Below are 12779 nucleotides of genomic sequence, written 5' to 3'. Positions count from 1 at the left end.
GTACTCCGTACTGTGTACTTGTGCCAGATACTAGTGGCAATGTTGTAATCCCCGCTATCCATAAACAATACCAAGTTTCTTATATTTATACAGTTTCCTGTTTATATATGGACTGATGAAGAGACCTACTGAGCACATCGATGAACTCTCTAAAGGTATGAGTACTTATCGTGCTTAGAACATTTGTTGTCGATGCTGGCCAGCTTTCTGCCTCCTCTATTCACATTAGCTACTTAAATTGTGCCTCAACGCGCTCTCTGGTTGACAATTTGCATTTGTAATGAGTTATACAAAGGTGACTCGAGTTGAAGATTACTTTTCCGGTAAGTACTCTATATACCTAGTTATTTTTTTTCAATAAGGTACGGAGTATTGAGGTGTTTGAATACCCTATCAGCCGCTCCAGCCCAGCGCCTGACCTCTACTATACCGCGTCCTACCTCAACCACTTCAGGGCTTCATATGTACAATATATGGATTAACTATAGACACTTTTATTTTGGGCCGCGGCATAGATGTATTGTCACTATCGGGTAATCTACTTACAGTCCTTATACTAATAGGTCTTCAGATAAATTATCATTGCATAATAATACACTATTGGCCACCAGTCGCATAAACATATTTTACAGTACAGAATAGTGGCTTGCTTATAGAATCTCGGTAATGGGCACTTTATTAGACTAAATCTTTGAGACTAGGTTCAACTATTCATCTTACCACCCTTGCCATTAGGTTATATAAAAGGATTACTTATCAAGAAAGGGTGGCCTAGTATGGAAAAAGAGTTAGTATGGAGGCACGTACATACCAGAACAGATTCATGATGGAGTATGTACAGTACAGTACAATACATACCGTTGACGAGCGCGAAACTTAAATATGTACCAACCTGGGGTACGGAATACTCCATACCTACCTAGTAATAGCACTTTGTACCCTGGGCATCATACCTATTTAGTAGTCATCCTTCTGTTGTCAAGTCACGGTGTGTAATGCTTTGATGGTAGAGCAAAAATAAATCACCATCCTTAGTGTTAGTTCACTTGGTACACTGTCTTTGCTCGGAGTAACACCATGGGAGATTGATACTATATATACACTACACAGCGATTGGGCTGGCTGGAGCTTGGTTTTAAGCGTGATAGATCGCAGTCAAGAATGTCGAAGGAAAATATTTACATAGAAAGTTCCAGCCAGCGTCCACATAGGTGCTGGTATACTGTGTAAATGTACTTAGTCGTGGGGTGATTTTATTTTGGTTCGGATGCCACTCTCATATGCGCCGAAAATAGACTCCTTCAAACCCCTATTCATCACAACTAATACATTGCAATGAAAATGAAAATTGGAAGATGTGCAGGTTTGGAAGTACGTCAAGCACACAAATAAGAAGAGATGTGTCAAGCAGCGAAGATGAAAGGGAGGGGGAAGCGACAGATCTCCACGTCACTCTGAGGAAGTTATTAGCCTGACTATATTGTAGTTTCGAGGATACTTAATGCTGCATGGTAGACGTGAATATGCTCATTAATAGACTCAGATAGCTCCAAACATCGCTAGTTAGCAAGCCCTCTTTCTGTGCCTTCGTACCTTACCTAGCTAGCACCTTACGACTAAATAACAGCCTAAATCATGCAAGTCTACACAGAAAGAGCCGCCCGCGGCACTGATCACGGTTTCAAACAGGTAGGTCTGTCCTTTACGGAGGATATCGAACTAGGTGTTTATCGGCTATCCCAGGTCATCAAATACCCGTTCAACATCAGAAGAAGCCTGGGCTACAAGAAGAGCTGGAGTATCCAAAGCCGGTTTCAACCCACATACCGACCGAGGAAGGCGATTATACGTCGTATAAGGCAGCGGGGAAGCTTACTGGGAAAGAGCTATCATCACAGGTGGTGACTCTGGAATTGGCCGTGCCATTGCTATATTGTTTGCAATGGAAGGAGCATCTAGCTTGATTGTCTACTTGCCAGAAGAGGAAAAAGACGCACAAGAGACAAAGAGAAGGGTCCGGGGCACAGGACATGACTGTCACTGCTTGACTGTGGATGTTCGTAAGAAGGAGAGTTGTCGAGAAGTGGTTGATACCGCCATGCAATGTATGGGTGGCATAGACATTTTGGTGAATAATGCGGGATTCCAGAACATGATTGGGGATATTAGTGGCCTTGAAGTGTGAGTGTAAAGCTTCCTTTCGCTGTGCCCGGCGTTAAAATCATCAGAACTGATATACAACTAATAGGGATCAGTGGGAGCGCACATTTGACACTAACATCCATCCATTCTTCTACCTTTCCAAGTACGCGCTTCTGCACATGAGAAGTGGTTCAACTATAATAAATTGTGGGTCTGTCAACGCATACATCGGTCGACCTGACGTCCTTGACTAGCAACCAAGGGTGCAATCGTTGCGTTCACCAGGGCCTTGTCTAACCAACAAGTTGGAAGAGGTATACGGGTGAATTGTGTTTGTCCTGGCCCAAGTGAGTTTAGCCCCAGCTAACAATTGCATGATAACCAACTGCTACCTAGTCTGGACACTTCTGATCCCATCAACTATGAATAGTGCTGCAATGGATGAATTCAGCAGTGTGCCAATAGGCCGTCCAGGGCAACTGAGTGAAGTGGCTACTTGTTTTGTCTTCCTAGCAAGCCAAGACAGCAGCTATATCTCGGGGCAATCCTTGCATCCCAATGGAGGTGTTGTTGTTAATGGGTAGCCAGGTAAGGGCTCGGCTGAAGGGGTGGCTCTCGATACAAAGCAGGATAAAAGACATATCCATCCACATCTATATAATTAAACGGGACCTTCACAGCATACAGTAGTGTGACAGCAGCAGTAAAAGAGCTTTAGTTAACAAAGTAATAGTCTGTAGATATGAATAGCAACTAGCCTGCCTTACTGACCAACATAGAAATGATTTTAATTTTACATCTACCTTATTTGAGCCCTTGGGTTCGAATAGGAGGATAGAACATATACCAAAGATCTAGCGTCTGTACCACATGCGTGTGATTCTGGTGTGCCTCATCTTCTTCTGGAGTTGAAAGATTCCGTACATCAATGCCTCGGAGGTCGGTGGGCCTTCGGATTAGCGGTCAGCAAATGTTCATAAAAAATCACGAGATCATAGTTACGGGTGCAAACGAACATCCAGGAACATAAACATCAACAGGGACGATCCTATCGCACCCACGAACAACGGAGTAGCTGTAATGATAGTAGCCACCACCATTTGCACAGCTGCCCATGCTAACAACCCAACGGGGGTCAGGCATCTGATCATAAACCTGCCTGAGAGCGGGTGCCATTTTGTTCGTTAACGTGCCAGCTACGATCATGACATCTGACTGGCGGGGAGAGGCTCGAAAGATAATTCCTAGGCGATCTTGATCATATCTCGGGGTAGACAGATGCATCATCTCGACAGCGCAGCAAGCGAGACCAAAAGTCATAGGCCAAAGAGAGCTCTGACGTGCCCAGTTCGCAACTTGGTCCAAGGTAGTCCTAAGTACAACGTTAATCACGTATATAAATTCCAATCCTTTAGGGACACAAACAGCACATATTGCATCGCACCCTCTTTCTTCTCCTGGCTCGGTAGAGGTACCTCCTTCCGTATCTTTCCAGAAGCAGTCAGCGGCTGGCCGGAATGTCCTTGGTGCTCAAGCGCTGTGGCCGATTTATTTGGAGTAGTTGATAGATGTGCAACTAGTTGGATTCGAGGAATCGATGAGACCAAGCGTGGTCGTGCTGCTTAACATGAGCGAAGCTCAAAAGACTCTCAGGCGGAGAATTGCTCACCATAAAGGGCACCCGGAAGGGCGCGCGCAGATAAAGGAAGCATGGCAGCTGTAGCTGGGTTTGATATGAGGTTCCCTGTGAAGATCCTTGGGTTGAGTACCGAAAGATGTTGCAACGACTTCAAAATGTCACTTGCTGGTGGTAATTATGATACCAGAAGGCGAAGTGTTGCGGCTCTGGACTGACGGTTCTGCACTAATGGTACACTAGCCTTTGCTTTACTGTTATAATACAGACTTTTACCAAGAAATGGTGTATTGGGAGCTCATTTCGCGTACAGTACCGTAAGGTGTATCAGCCTAGGTGTCTATCAGGTAGGTAAGTTAAATTCTAAACTACATCATTGGGTCATTTTAATACCATCTTGTACCCAATCTAGGTATCTTATCTACACTACCAGGTATGTTGTACCCACATTGGGTTGTATGTAACTTGTTCATTCAGGCGATGTACTGGCAGTACTTCCCAACCAGGTGAGATGCCAAATTTGCGCAAGTGAAGTCACCCTGAACTCGAATGCCTTTAGAGATAAACATAGTTCCGTACCGCCGTGGATCATTCTAGTTACAGATATATATCTCCAGAATGTCAGGACCGAAAATTGCTTGCATCGGTATAATTGGAAAGGCTGTACGATAACTATGGGTCGTTCAAGATGGCATGCTAATGCTCTAGAAGGATAACCCTTTGCACATCTCGCTTTTCCCTCCTTACGTGAATTCTACTGTTGAATTCTCGTTCTTATTGAACGCCTGTCTCGATATCTTTGAGATACGACAGAAGCAAACTTCAGTCGATCAAGACCTAGGCCTCCTGCACGCCGTCGATGAAAAACTCGCAGCATATGGTTGGCTAACAACTACTGGAGTAAAATTACTGGTCATTATTGATTTGATCGGACAACCGGTTCCAAACAGCATCGAGAAACCAAAAGGATTTCCGAGGACTGGTTCCAAAGATCCAGACCTGAAACCAGTAAGTCTTGTCTCGGAAGGCCTATGTCGAATATGCTTTTCTTGGTTTCAACACACTTGTAAAAGCCCAAATTAACAATGAACTTTTAGGTTTTCCGAGCCTTGCAGACGGCCTATATCCGGCTTTTGCAAAACCCGTTCTATTCTCCAGATGATCATGTCCCTACAATTAAAGCTGTTGCACCTGCATCGAATTCTTTGCAAATTACAGACAACAAATTCATTGCGGAGGTCAGGCATATTGGTGAAACATGGGCACCAGATGCGGCTATACCTTGAAACGATCCGGTGGCCCAAGCTTATGGTAGAGTCCAACTCTCTAGGTATGTGAAAGGAGTAACTGTGGCTCATAATCATTCGCAGGTGTAAAATGTTCAGTATGATTTGACATAACCTATAATAGTCAGTGAGGCAGACTATGCGCCGTTTTAATCTTATTGGCCCGGTTTACTTAGTCCACACTTGTTAACCTTGAAATGGCAAGAAGTTGCAAGATGTCGCTATCATTTTTATGGCAATGGCACAGATGAACTTCTGAGACCACTAATTTATGGGACAATTGAAAAATATTAGTCGCCCTTGCCGTACTATCGCTGTTCGTGTAAGTGCTATCAAAATAATTAATTGACAGCAATGAATCCACCAGCCTGAGCATACCTGTACCTGTAATGGGTTAATCACACGAAGCTTCAAATTCAGTCTGTTCGAGACTCCTGACGATATCTTCAAGCTCGCGAGGATCACAGATTGCCCAAACACCACCTCCTTTGGCCATTACCTTACCGACCTCCTTTCCAACCAGATTCCTGCCGACTTTCCCCGGCCCAATGCCAACCCAACGCTTTACACCCCTCTCTTGGTCTAGATACCTGATACTGTCCCACCATCGCACAGTATCAACACACTGTTGTGAAAGTAGCCTCTTTAGTTCCTCTTCTGAGCGGAACGGAAGACCAGAAACATTTGAAACACACGGTATACGTGCTGGGAAGTTGAGTTTGATGTTGTCAAGAGCACGGATCATATATTCTGCCGCAGGCATCATTATGGGACTGTGGAAGGGGCTTTCACTGTTCAATCTCACTGCACGTGGATCGTGACCTCCAAACTGGCGAAGTTGGATAAGAAGTGTTCTTATCCTTTCAATACTTCCGCTCAACACTATTTGATTTTTAGAATTGATATTTGCCACCATCACTTTCTCAATAGGCGGCATTCCGTAATTTAAATCATCTTTCATACCATTTGATGCAAGGCCCAGGAATTCATGGATTGCTGCGAGCAAACCGTCAAGATGATCAGGTTCGCAGACGAGTGCCACCATTCCATAATCCTCGCCAGATTCCATGGTGGCTTTTCGAGTGCATTGGGCCATGATCTCTGCTCGCCGTCGGACTAGCTTTAGAGCGTCACCGAAATCAAGATAGCCCCCAGTAACCAGTGCAGAGAACTCCCCCAGGCTATGACCAAGGGTGACATCCACACGAGATTTCGTATCGAAGCCAAATTTTTGTTCTAAGATTCGAAGGATCAATATCGATGTCGCCATGATAGCAGGTTGAGAATTCTCAGTCTTGTTCAGTTCTGAGTTCGGTCCTTCGGCAATAACACGAGAAAGCCGAAACCCCAGTACACTATCCATTTCATCTAAGACACTCCCAGCGATGTCTGGAAAGCTATTGATCCATGAAGACACCATTCCTACGCGTTGTACTCCATGACCTAACAAACCGTTAGCCAAAATGGCAACCTGTGGTAGGAGGCTGGCTGGTCCGGACCTGGGAAGAAAAGAGCTGTGCGTAAGGTAGCCTTCCTGGAAACAGTATACCATCTTCTTTGGTATCTGATGAGGAACAATGACCGGTATGACACATGATGCAAGGTACTTTTTATATACAAAGTATAATTTGAGCTAGGGGCAGAGAACATCTTAAAAGTCGTCGAGGAGCGTAACCCTGTGGGGTCTCATGGAAACACTAATAGTATAGTATGTAAGCATTGTGAGGCATAGGAGAGACCTATGTAGTTAACTCTCAACTACGTTGACCAAGGACTAAAATCTAAGCAACAGCTAGTAATCACAACTGTATACCACGTGATCCATCCAGAGACTAAAGCGCTGACCGCCTACATAATCAATCAATAAATTATCTCTGACAATGATACTACCTATCAATACGAGAAATTGTACTTTATTTATCTAAAATATACGCGCCCCCTTCCTTTAATTCTCTGTTTTTTTAATGGCTTAGATACAACACGATTTTGCGGTGGCCATATTCATGTTTTTCTGAGTAGCTCCGACAATGTTCTTGCCAAAAGCCGCGATCTCGTCGGCATCGTCCTTGCGCAATCCTCGAAGGCGCCAACGTACAAGCTCTGATGAACCGGTCAACCCCCCCAAAGCTAAAAGGCAACGGTCCAGTTTGCGTCATGGTGGATCAGACATCTTTTCAGAGGATCCAAGCGAGTTGCACGAACATGAGCTTTGCTCAACAACTATTGCTTCCCAAGACCTTGAGCCCCAACTCGCAGACAATGTTACTTTCCAGGAGAGCATGCCAATTAGAGGTCCAAAGAAGTTAGAGAGACGAGGCGAGGCTGACGGGACCATTGTCCTCGTAAGTTGTGCTTGGTCAAACTATGGCTCTCCTACATGAGTTGAAAGACGGTTCGCTGACGCTATCACGCATAGTCCAAAACCGACTTTTACAATGTTTTGCAATTACCGGCCTTGCCAGATCAGATCCGCGGACTACAATCAGGCAAGTATTGCCCATTTCTTCGCGATTCATATTGTTAACACGAAGACAGGATCCTATAAATGCTTCTTTGGTGCTGGCAATTGCTACGCCTTAGCCATGACGCATTCCCATGCAATTATCTGGCTATACTCAATTGCCACTTCCTCACCCTCACCCGCCGATGTGTTTACTATTTCCATACCCGAACCCTTCAGGGAGCCAAATGGGCCAATTCCTCTTGGAATCTTACTATCTAGTGTAACAGCTGGGATTCCAGGATTGATGATCATCGCTCCTGACACAGGGAAGATTATATACTGGGAAACTGTCTCATGTGCTGCTTCATTGGGCCTGGCCAGGCAGAAACAGAGGGCCATCCAGGGATGTATACCTAATCTTCTCTCAGGTGAACACATTACAGATCTCGTGAATGGCGAGCCTTCTGGTATTATAGTCACATTATCGTCAGGGAGGGTTGCTCATATTACCGTTCGGGATCCACAAGGAAAGCCGACAGTGACTGTTTATTTCCTGCGAAATACGTCTGGGCTTGGTAGGATTGGGTTTTTCGGTGGAATTAGAAATGTCTTGGGTGGAGGGTTTTCAAGGAAAGACCTAGCTGCAGTCAGAGCTGGTGATTCTCATCAACGTGGACAGCGAGATATCATAATCGCTACGTCAGGCGGTCTCTTTGAAATTTGGGACACGCATTGGAATAACGGGAGTATATTGAAGAAACAGTTTGATATAACAAATGACCTATGCCATCATCTTGATACGGAGAACTCCAACAGATCTGATGACTCCAACATCAAGATCTTGGACTTTACACTCATGCCGGCTGGATCGAACGTCCGTGGGCTACGAGCTAGCGCGTCGGTACCATCGTGGCATTTATTGCTACTTGTAACTCAGTCTGAGATGGGCTCGCAAAGCATGTCCCTTGTGCAAGTCAATCTAGCCGAGCAAGTCCATATCTTGTCTACCCACCCTATTGATCTCCATGGGGCCTCGACGGATCTTGATTCAAAACCGAAACTGTATCTTCCCAAGCCCGGTGATACGGCATTCGTTTTAATGAATCACTCTGTTGTACTTTTATTCTTGACTCCAGGCAAAGACCAGTCCGCGCAACATCAACAACCGCGCGCGTTCCAGGACTCTATCAGTTTCCGCTCAGGAAAAGCCTTTGAAATTCTAGGCAGTGGCGTTGAGGACAAAAGCGATGAGAACTGTCCCGCATGTCTGATAATGGTCCGTGATTTTGGTATCATCCGCATTACAGCTTTACCACAGCACAACTCGTGTTCCACTGAATGTGTTCGAATTACTGCTAAGCAAAAGATTGAGCAAGCCATATTCTATGGTACCATGCTTGGAAACCCACTGAATTTGAACAACAAGAGTAGCCTGGATTTCTCTGTCATGGATATCGAGCAAGCCGCGTTGGAGATTTGCAGAGAATTGCTCCAATCTAGGTCAAATTTTATCCCAGTGACAGCAATATCCTTAGAACAGAATCTACGATCGAGAGCAAAAGCTTTGGATGATCTGGCATGCCTTTTGATGCATCAAAATAAGTCATTAGGTCAGCAAACTTGGTGGGAGTTATTATGGGGCGCGGAGAAACTTGCGGCTCAGAGGGCTATGTGGAAGATAGAAGAAAGCTCTAAGAAATTAAAGGGCAAGGGACCGACCTTTCTTGCCCACGTTATCAACTCGATGAGTGACAAGTTTAAGACACGAGTTGAGAAGCAAGACGGCGAAGTTGATTCCGTCCGCAACTGGTTTCTCTATGATACATTCCAGATGGAGCATGTTGTTCCATGGATTTTCAATGCCATTAAGCCAAAGAAAGGGCACTCGTCGAGACAAGGACGAAAGATGTCGGAACAAATACTGGAAGCAAGTGAGCTTTCTTTGGCAGTCTTGGAGACCGCATTTAGATTCCGTGATGAGCACGCTAGTCGGTATGGTATTCGTGACGGGTATCTCGAAGATGGCCTACTAGTTACCGGCTTCAAAGGTCTACCGGAATTCTGGACGTCTCAAAATTTTAGTTATGTTGAAACGGGCCATTTGTTGGATCTGGAACTTGATAGTTGCAGGGCTTGGATTCAACAAGCAACATCTGTTATCGAAGCCCCCGAGAGCCTAACAGTGAAGAGAATTGCGGGAAACGCTGCTAGACAACTCTATGTCCTAGGCCAAATGCATTATGAGCGGGTCCGGTGGCTTTCTGCCCAGGAGGACCCCAAACTGGTCGATGAGGGCATCGCTACCGAGCAGACCCATGTTAAACTACGCAAGTGGCGACTCTTCAAACTTGCTGGTATTGGAAGATTAGAGGATGCCATTACGTTGGCGGAAAAATTTCGAGATATGAGTGCATTGGTAGAACTCATCATTGAACTTCAAGATCAAACAAAGAGCGAAATTCTACCCCCAAATTCCCGAAACGATACGTCAGATCCTATCAGCTATGATTCAGATCATCTCAACAAAAAAATTTCTCTTTACTTTGAAAAGTTCGGGGAATCATGGGCAAATGCATTTTTTACCCGGCAAATATCGATGCGTCAGTCGGGAATACTGTTCGCCATGAGGAGGTTCCAACCTTTTATCACTCGATTTTTGCGTAAGGATGTAGCCTATTCGCGACTGGGCTGGGTTAATGATGTGATTGGTGAAAATGACTACAGCGCCGCCGCTCAGTCGCTGGAAAAACTCGCAATAGGAGGGGAATCTGATTTATGGAGTCATCGTGTCGAACTTTCCCTAGCGAAACTTGCCAAACTAGCAACATGGGAGGAAACCAATACACCGAGCCATTCGGGTTTTCACAGCGAGATACGGCATCTAGAAGATCTCTCTGAAATAGATGCCGTCCAAGAACTCATTTACGCCTATATATCCCCGGCCTTACAGGGTGCAATTGATCAAAGAGCTGAGGTTGACCTAGCCATTGACCACTTTGGAAAAAGGGTTACCGAGGATAGGCCTTCTCTACATGAACTACTTAGTGAAGCTCTCACTAAAGTTGTCACAAGGCAAATCATTGATACTCACCAATTGGTCGATATATTGACATTGATGGATTCTGACCAAGCATCAAAATATGGTCAATCAGAATTATCCGGGAAAGAATTCTACCTGGCCTTGCGTGTCATTCGTCTCGGGACTTATGCTCAACGAGATTCACTCAGCCATATCACTATGCAGAAGCTAGTGTGGCGACGGTGTATGATAAAAGATAATTGGGTGGCTACAGGAAGGGCAGCCGAGAACATGGACAATGGAAGCGAGCCCTTTCTTTACGATACGGCCCTTTTCCGCACTCTGGGTCTGTGTCTTAGAGACAGTAAGTACTCGCTTTAGGGACACTTACGGTCAATAGATGAACTAACACCACAGCAGGATACAATGAAGACGCTAGCTACGCATCCTTGTACATCCCAACTTCTCCACATGATGTGTTTCTAAATGGATCGGACTCCGAACTTCTCTCCGCGCGCTTTCGACTGGAGCAACGGACACGGATCATACATGATCTTGAGAGGGAGAATGAGATCCTACATGAAAATGTGGAAAAAGGAAGGCTTGATTTTTGGTTCAAGAATCTTCTCGGCTCTGCAGAAGAGTCCGCATCAACCCCAATCCCCCCGACTTTTACTTCAGAAGAGTACAACAATAACAACAACCAGCAAGGGAAGCGGTCCCCGCAGCAAAACGAGGGGTCTAGTAAGGCGCGGCTAAGATGGCTTTGACCTTTGGTTGGGCCTCATTATTTAGGCTCACAATGTGCACGATGCTAAGCAAGTTAGGACAGTTATGTCAGCGCAATTATGCACTTACACCTATTGTATGTAATTTGACCGGATACAAAGGCAGAATTTAAGTTATCACGGCCCTCGTGTGTCTGCTAATTATCTAATCGTCCGTCATTTGTGAAGACAATCTGAATTATGAATAGTAATTGCTCTTGATCACAATGAGTTTGAAAACTCCTGCGCACTATCTACTGCTAGGGGCTTCGATGAAAATAGTTACAACAATGCCAACACTCATGTGGGACGGAGCCCATGGCCCTGTTATACCAGTGTCTTATCGGAACTAGCGACTCCGTCAAGATTTATCACATTGTTTCCATATCCAGATCTTTCTTCACTTTGCACACCATGGAAGCTTTCTTCGAACACAGGCTCTGGCTCAATCGTCTCAAACTTGGTTTTAAAATCCGCTATTCCTTGAGTGCTACTATTGGAATGGCGCCGAGCGTTTGTGAATGTGTACTCATAGTCATGGACTTCGTCGCCCGACCGACCCCTAAGTATACGGTTAATGAGTCATGGGGCGGGGATGAGCCAAAAAAAAAAAAAAAGAAAAGAAAAGATATCTCACCAATTTCTCTTTCCCCCGCCATCTTTTTTCGTCTTCCGGGGATCGGCATCAACGGGGCCAGATTTTGCAAAGTAGCGAGGAAGATGCTCTTGGGATACAGCTATTCCATCATGAAGTACGCAGTGGTCACGATCGTTTAGTTTGTGAGAGCGCGTCACTGGAGACGGGTCAGCGATATAGGCAGGGCTTAGTATGGGACTTGGTCAACGATGTTAGAAGGCAGGGTTGTGATAAACTCACTTATGAAAACGCTCGCCTATGTTCTAGATATCAACACACCCACCGGAACAAAATGAGATTTCTAAAAGGTAGGAGGGCATTAGCGGGGTCAAGAGCAGACTGCAAAGCAATCACGGGATGACTTGACACAGTGGCTCGCGTCCCTCGTGGGGTATCACGCCCACTCACTACACAAGTTCGAGGGGATTCAAGAAAATGGGTTATAAACAGTGTTTGAAAATGTAATGAGTATCCAGGAAATTATCGAATCCTGCTGCATACAACCACCTCGAAGAACAAGTTCTATGCAGGCTGAGGTCTTACTAAAAGAACCATTCCAAAAGTAACGGGAGTTATGTGCATACCTTAATAGCATGTATGACGCGAGGTCACCATTTACCAATAATCCAGATTATTGGGTGTGACAGTATACGATCAACTCTTATTAGGCTGGTTGCTGCTAGCTATAGCAGTGGATCTCAATGATACTCACATTCATCCGATAAGGAGAAGGGTTAGGAGTGTTGAAATATTTAATATTGGATGGGTAGCATACCATATGCCAGCAGTCATGTAACAAGGAAGGGTCCGATTCTCGACGCGGCCTATACATAGCACATACGTACTTGA

At 45.1% G+C, this 12779-nt stretch overlaps 6 protein-coding genes across 6 annotated transcripts; 3 read left to right on the top strand and 3 right to left on the bottom strand.

The window, feature by feature from the left end:
• Positions 1 to 1635: 1635 nt before the first annotated feature.
• BDV38DRAFT_275211 (oxidoreductase, short-chain dehydrogenase/reductase family) lies at positions 1636 to 2726 on the top strand (the record flags this gene model as incomplete). Its single annotated transcript, XM_032057981.1, has 6 exons — positions 1636 to 1693; positions 1744 to 1852; positions 1885 to 2181; positions 2249 to 2349; positions 2397 to 2489; positions 2539 to 2726. The coding sequence occupies 6 exons, from the start codon at positions 1636 to 1638 to the stop codon at positions 2724 to 2726; spliced, it is 846 nt and encodes a 281-aa protein (XP_031908338.1).
• Positions 2727 to 2861: 135 nt separating this feature from the next.
• Positions 2862 to 3977, bottom strand: BDV38DRAFT_213403 (NuoB/complex I 20 kDa subunit family protein). The gene is made up of 4 exons (XM_032052655.1): positions 3812 to 3977; positions 3568 to 3760; positions 3159 to 3514; positions 2862 to 3091 (listed from the first exon to the last, which is right to left on the bottom strand). Exons 1-4 carry the CDS (start codon positions 3852 to 3854, stop codon positions 2997 to 2999), a joined length of 687 nt encoding a protein of 228 aa, XP_031908337.1. The 5' UTR covers positions 3855 to 3977; the 3' UTR covers positions 2862 to 2996.
• Positions 3978 to 4396: 419 nt separating this feature from the next.
• On the top strand, positions 4397 to 5064 carry BDV38DRAFT_275209 (uncharacterized protein; the record flags this gene model as incomplete). The annotated part of the gene is made up of 3 exons (XM_032057980.1): positions 4397 to 4441; positions 4490 to 4786; positions 4876 to 5064. 3 exons carry the CDS (start codon positions 4397 to 4399, stop codon positions 5062 to 5064), a joined length of 531 nt encoding a protein of 176 aa, XP_031908336.1.
• Positions 5065 to 5271: 207 nt separating this feature from the next.
• On the bottom strand, positions 5272 to 6814 carry BDV38DRAFT_213370 (ACP S-malonyltransferase). The gene has a single exon (XM_032052654.1). The coding sequence runs from the start codon at positions 6614 to 6616 to the stop codon at positions 5459 to 5461; it is 1158 nt and encodes a 385-aa protein (XP_031908335.1). The 5' UTR covers positions 6617 to 6814; the 3' UTR covers positions 5272 to 5458.
• A 141-nt stretch (positions 6815 to 6955) lies between these two features.
• BDV38DRAFT_261549 (putative nuclear pore complex subunit Nup133) lies at positions 6956 to 11892 on the top strand. The gene is made up of 3 exons (XM_032056024.1): positions 6956 to 7406; positions 7481 to 10890; positions 10947 to 11892. The coding sequence occupies exons 2-3, from the start codon at positions 7500 to 7502 to the stop codon at positions 11294 to 11296; spliced, it is 3741 nt and encodes a 1246-aa protein (XP_031908334.1). The 5' UTR covers positions 6956 to 7406; positions 7481 to 7499; the 3' UTR covers positions 11297 to 11892.
• On the bottom strand, positions 11621 to 12250 carry BDV38DRAFT_275205 (uncharacterized protein; the record flags this gene model as incomplete). The annotated part of the gene is made up of 3 exons (XM_032057979.1): positions 11621 to 11855; positions 11931 to 12087; positions 12214 to 12250. 3 exons carry the CDS (start codon positions 12248 to 12250, stop codon positions 11621 to 11623), a joined length of 429 nt encoding a protein of 142 aa, XP_031908333.1.
• Between the last annotated feature and the right edge of the window lie 529 nt (positions 12251 to 12779).

Source organism: Aspergillus pseudotamarii, assembly GCF_009193445.1.
Source record: "Aspergillus pseudotamarii strain CBS 117625 unplaced genomic scaffold BDV38scaffold_86, whole genome shotgun sequence".
NCBI classification, from domain to species: Eukaryota; Fungi; Ascomycota; class Eurotiomycetes; order Eurotiales; family Aspergillaceae; genus Aspergillus; species Aspergillus pseudotamarii.
This window is presented reverse-complemented; position numbering and strand designations above follow the sequence as displayed.

Bases quoted from the DNA above. Each gene is read 5' to 3' on its own strand.
- BDV38DRAFT_213403 (XM_032052655.1), bottom strand. From the start codon at position 3,854: ATGCTTCCTTTATCTGCGCGCGCCCTTCCGGGTGCCCTTTATG. The intron at 3,515-3,567 runs GTTTGTGTCCCT...CGTTGTACTTAG, and splicing joins GGTGCGATGCAATATGTGCT to GACTACCTTGGACCAAGTTG. The intron at 3,092-3,158 runs GTTCGTTTGCAC...GCTAATCCGAAG, and splicing joins TGATGTTTATGTTCCTGGAT to GCCCACCGACCTCCGAGGCA.
- BDV38DRAFT_213370 (XM_032052654.1), bottom strand. From the start codon at position 6,616: ATGGTATACTGTTTCCAGGAAGGCTACCTTACGCACAGCTCTTTTCTT.
- BDV38DRAFT_261549 (XM_032056024.1), top strand. From the start codon at position 7,500: ATGTTTTGCAATTACCGGCCTTGCCAGATCAGATCCGCGGACTACAAT. The intron at 10,891-10,946 runs GTAAGTACTCGC...ACACCACAGCAG, and splicing joins GGGTCTGTGTCTTAGAGACA to GATACAATGAAGACGCTAGC.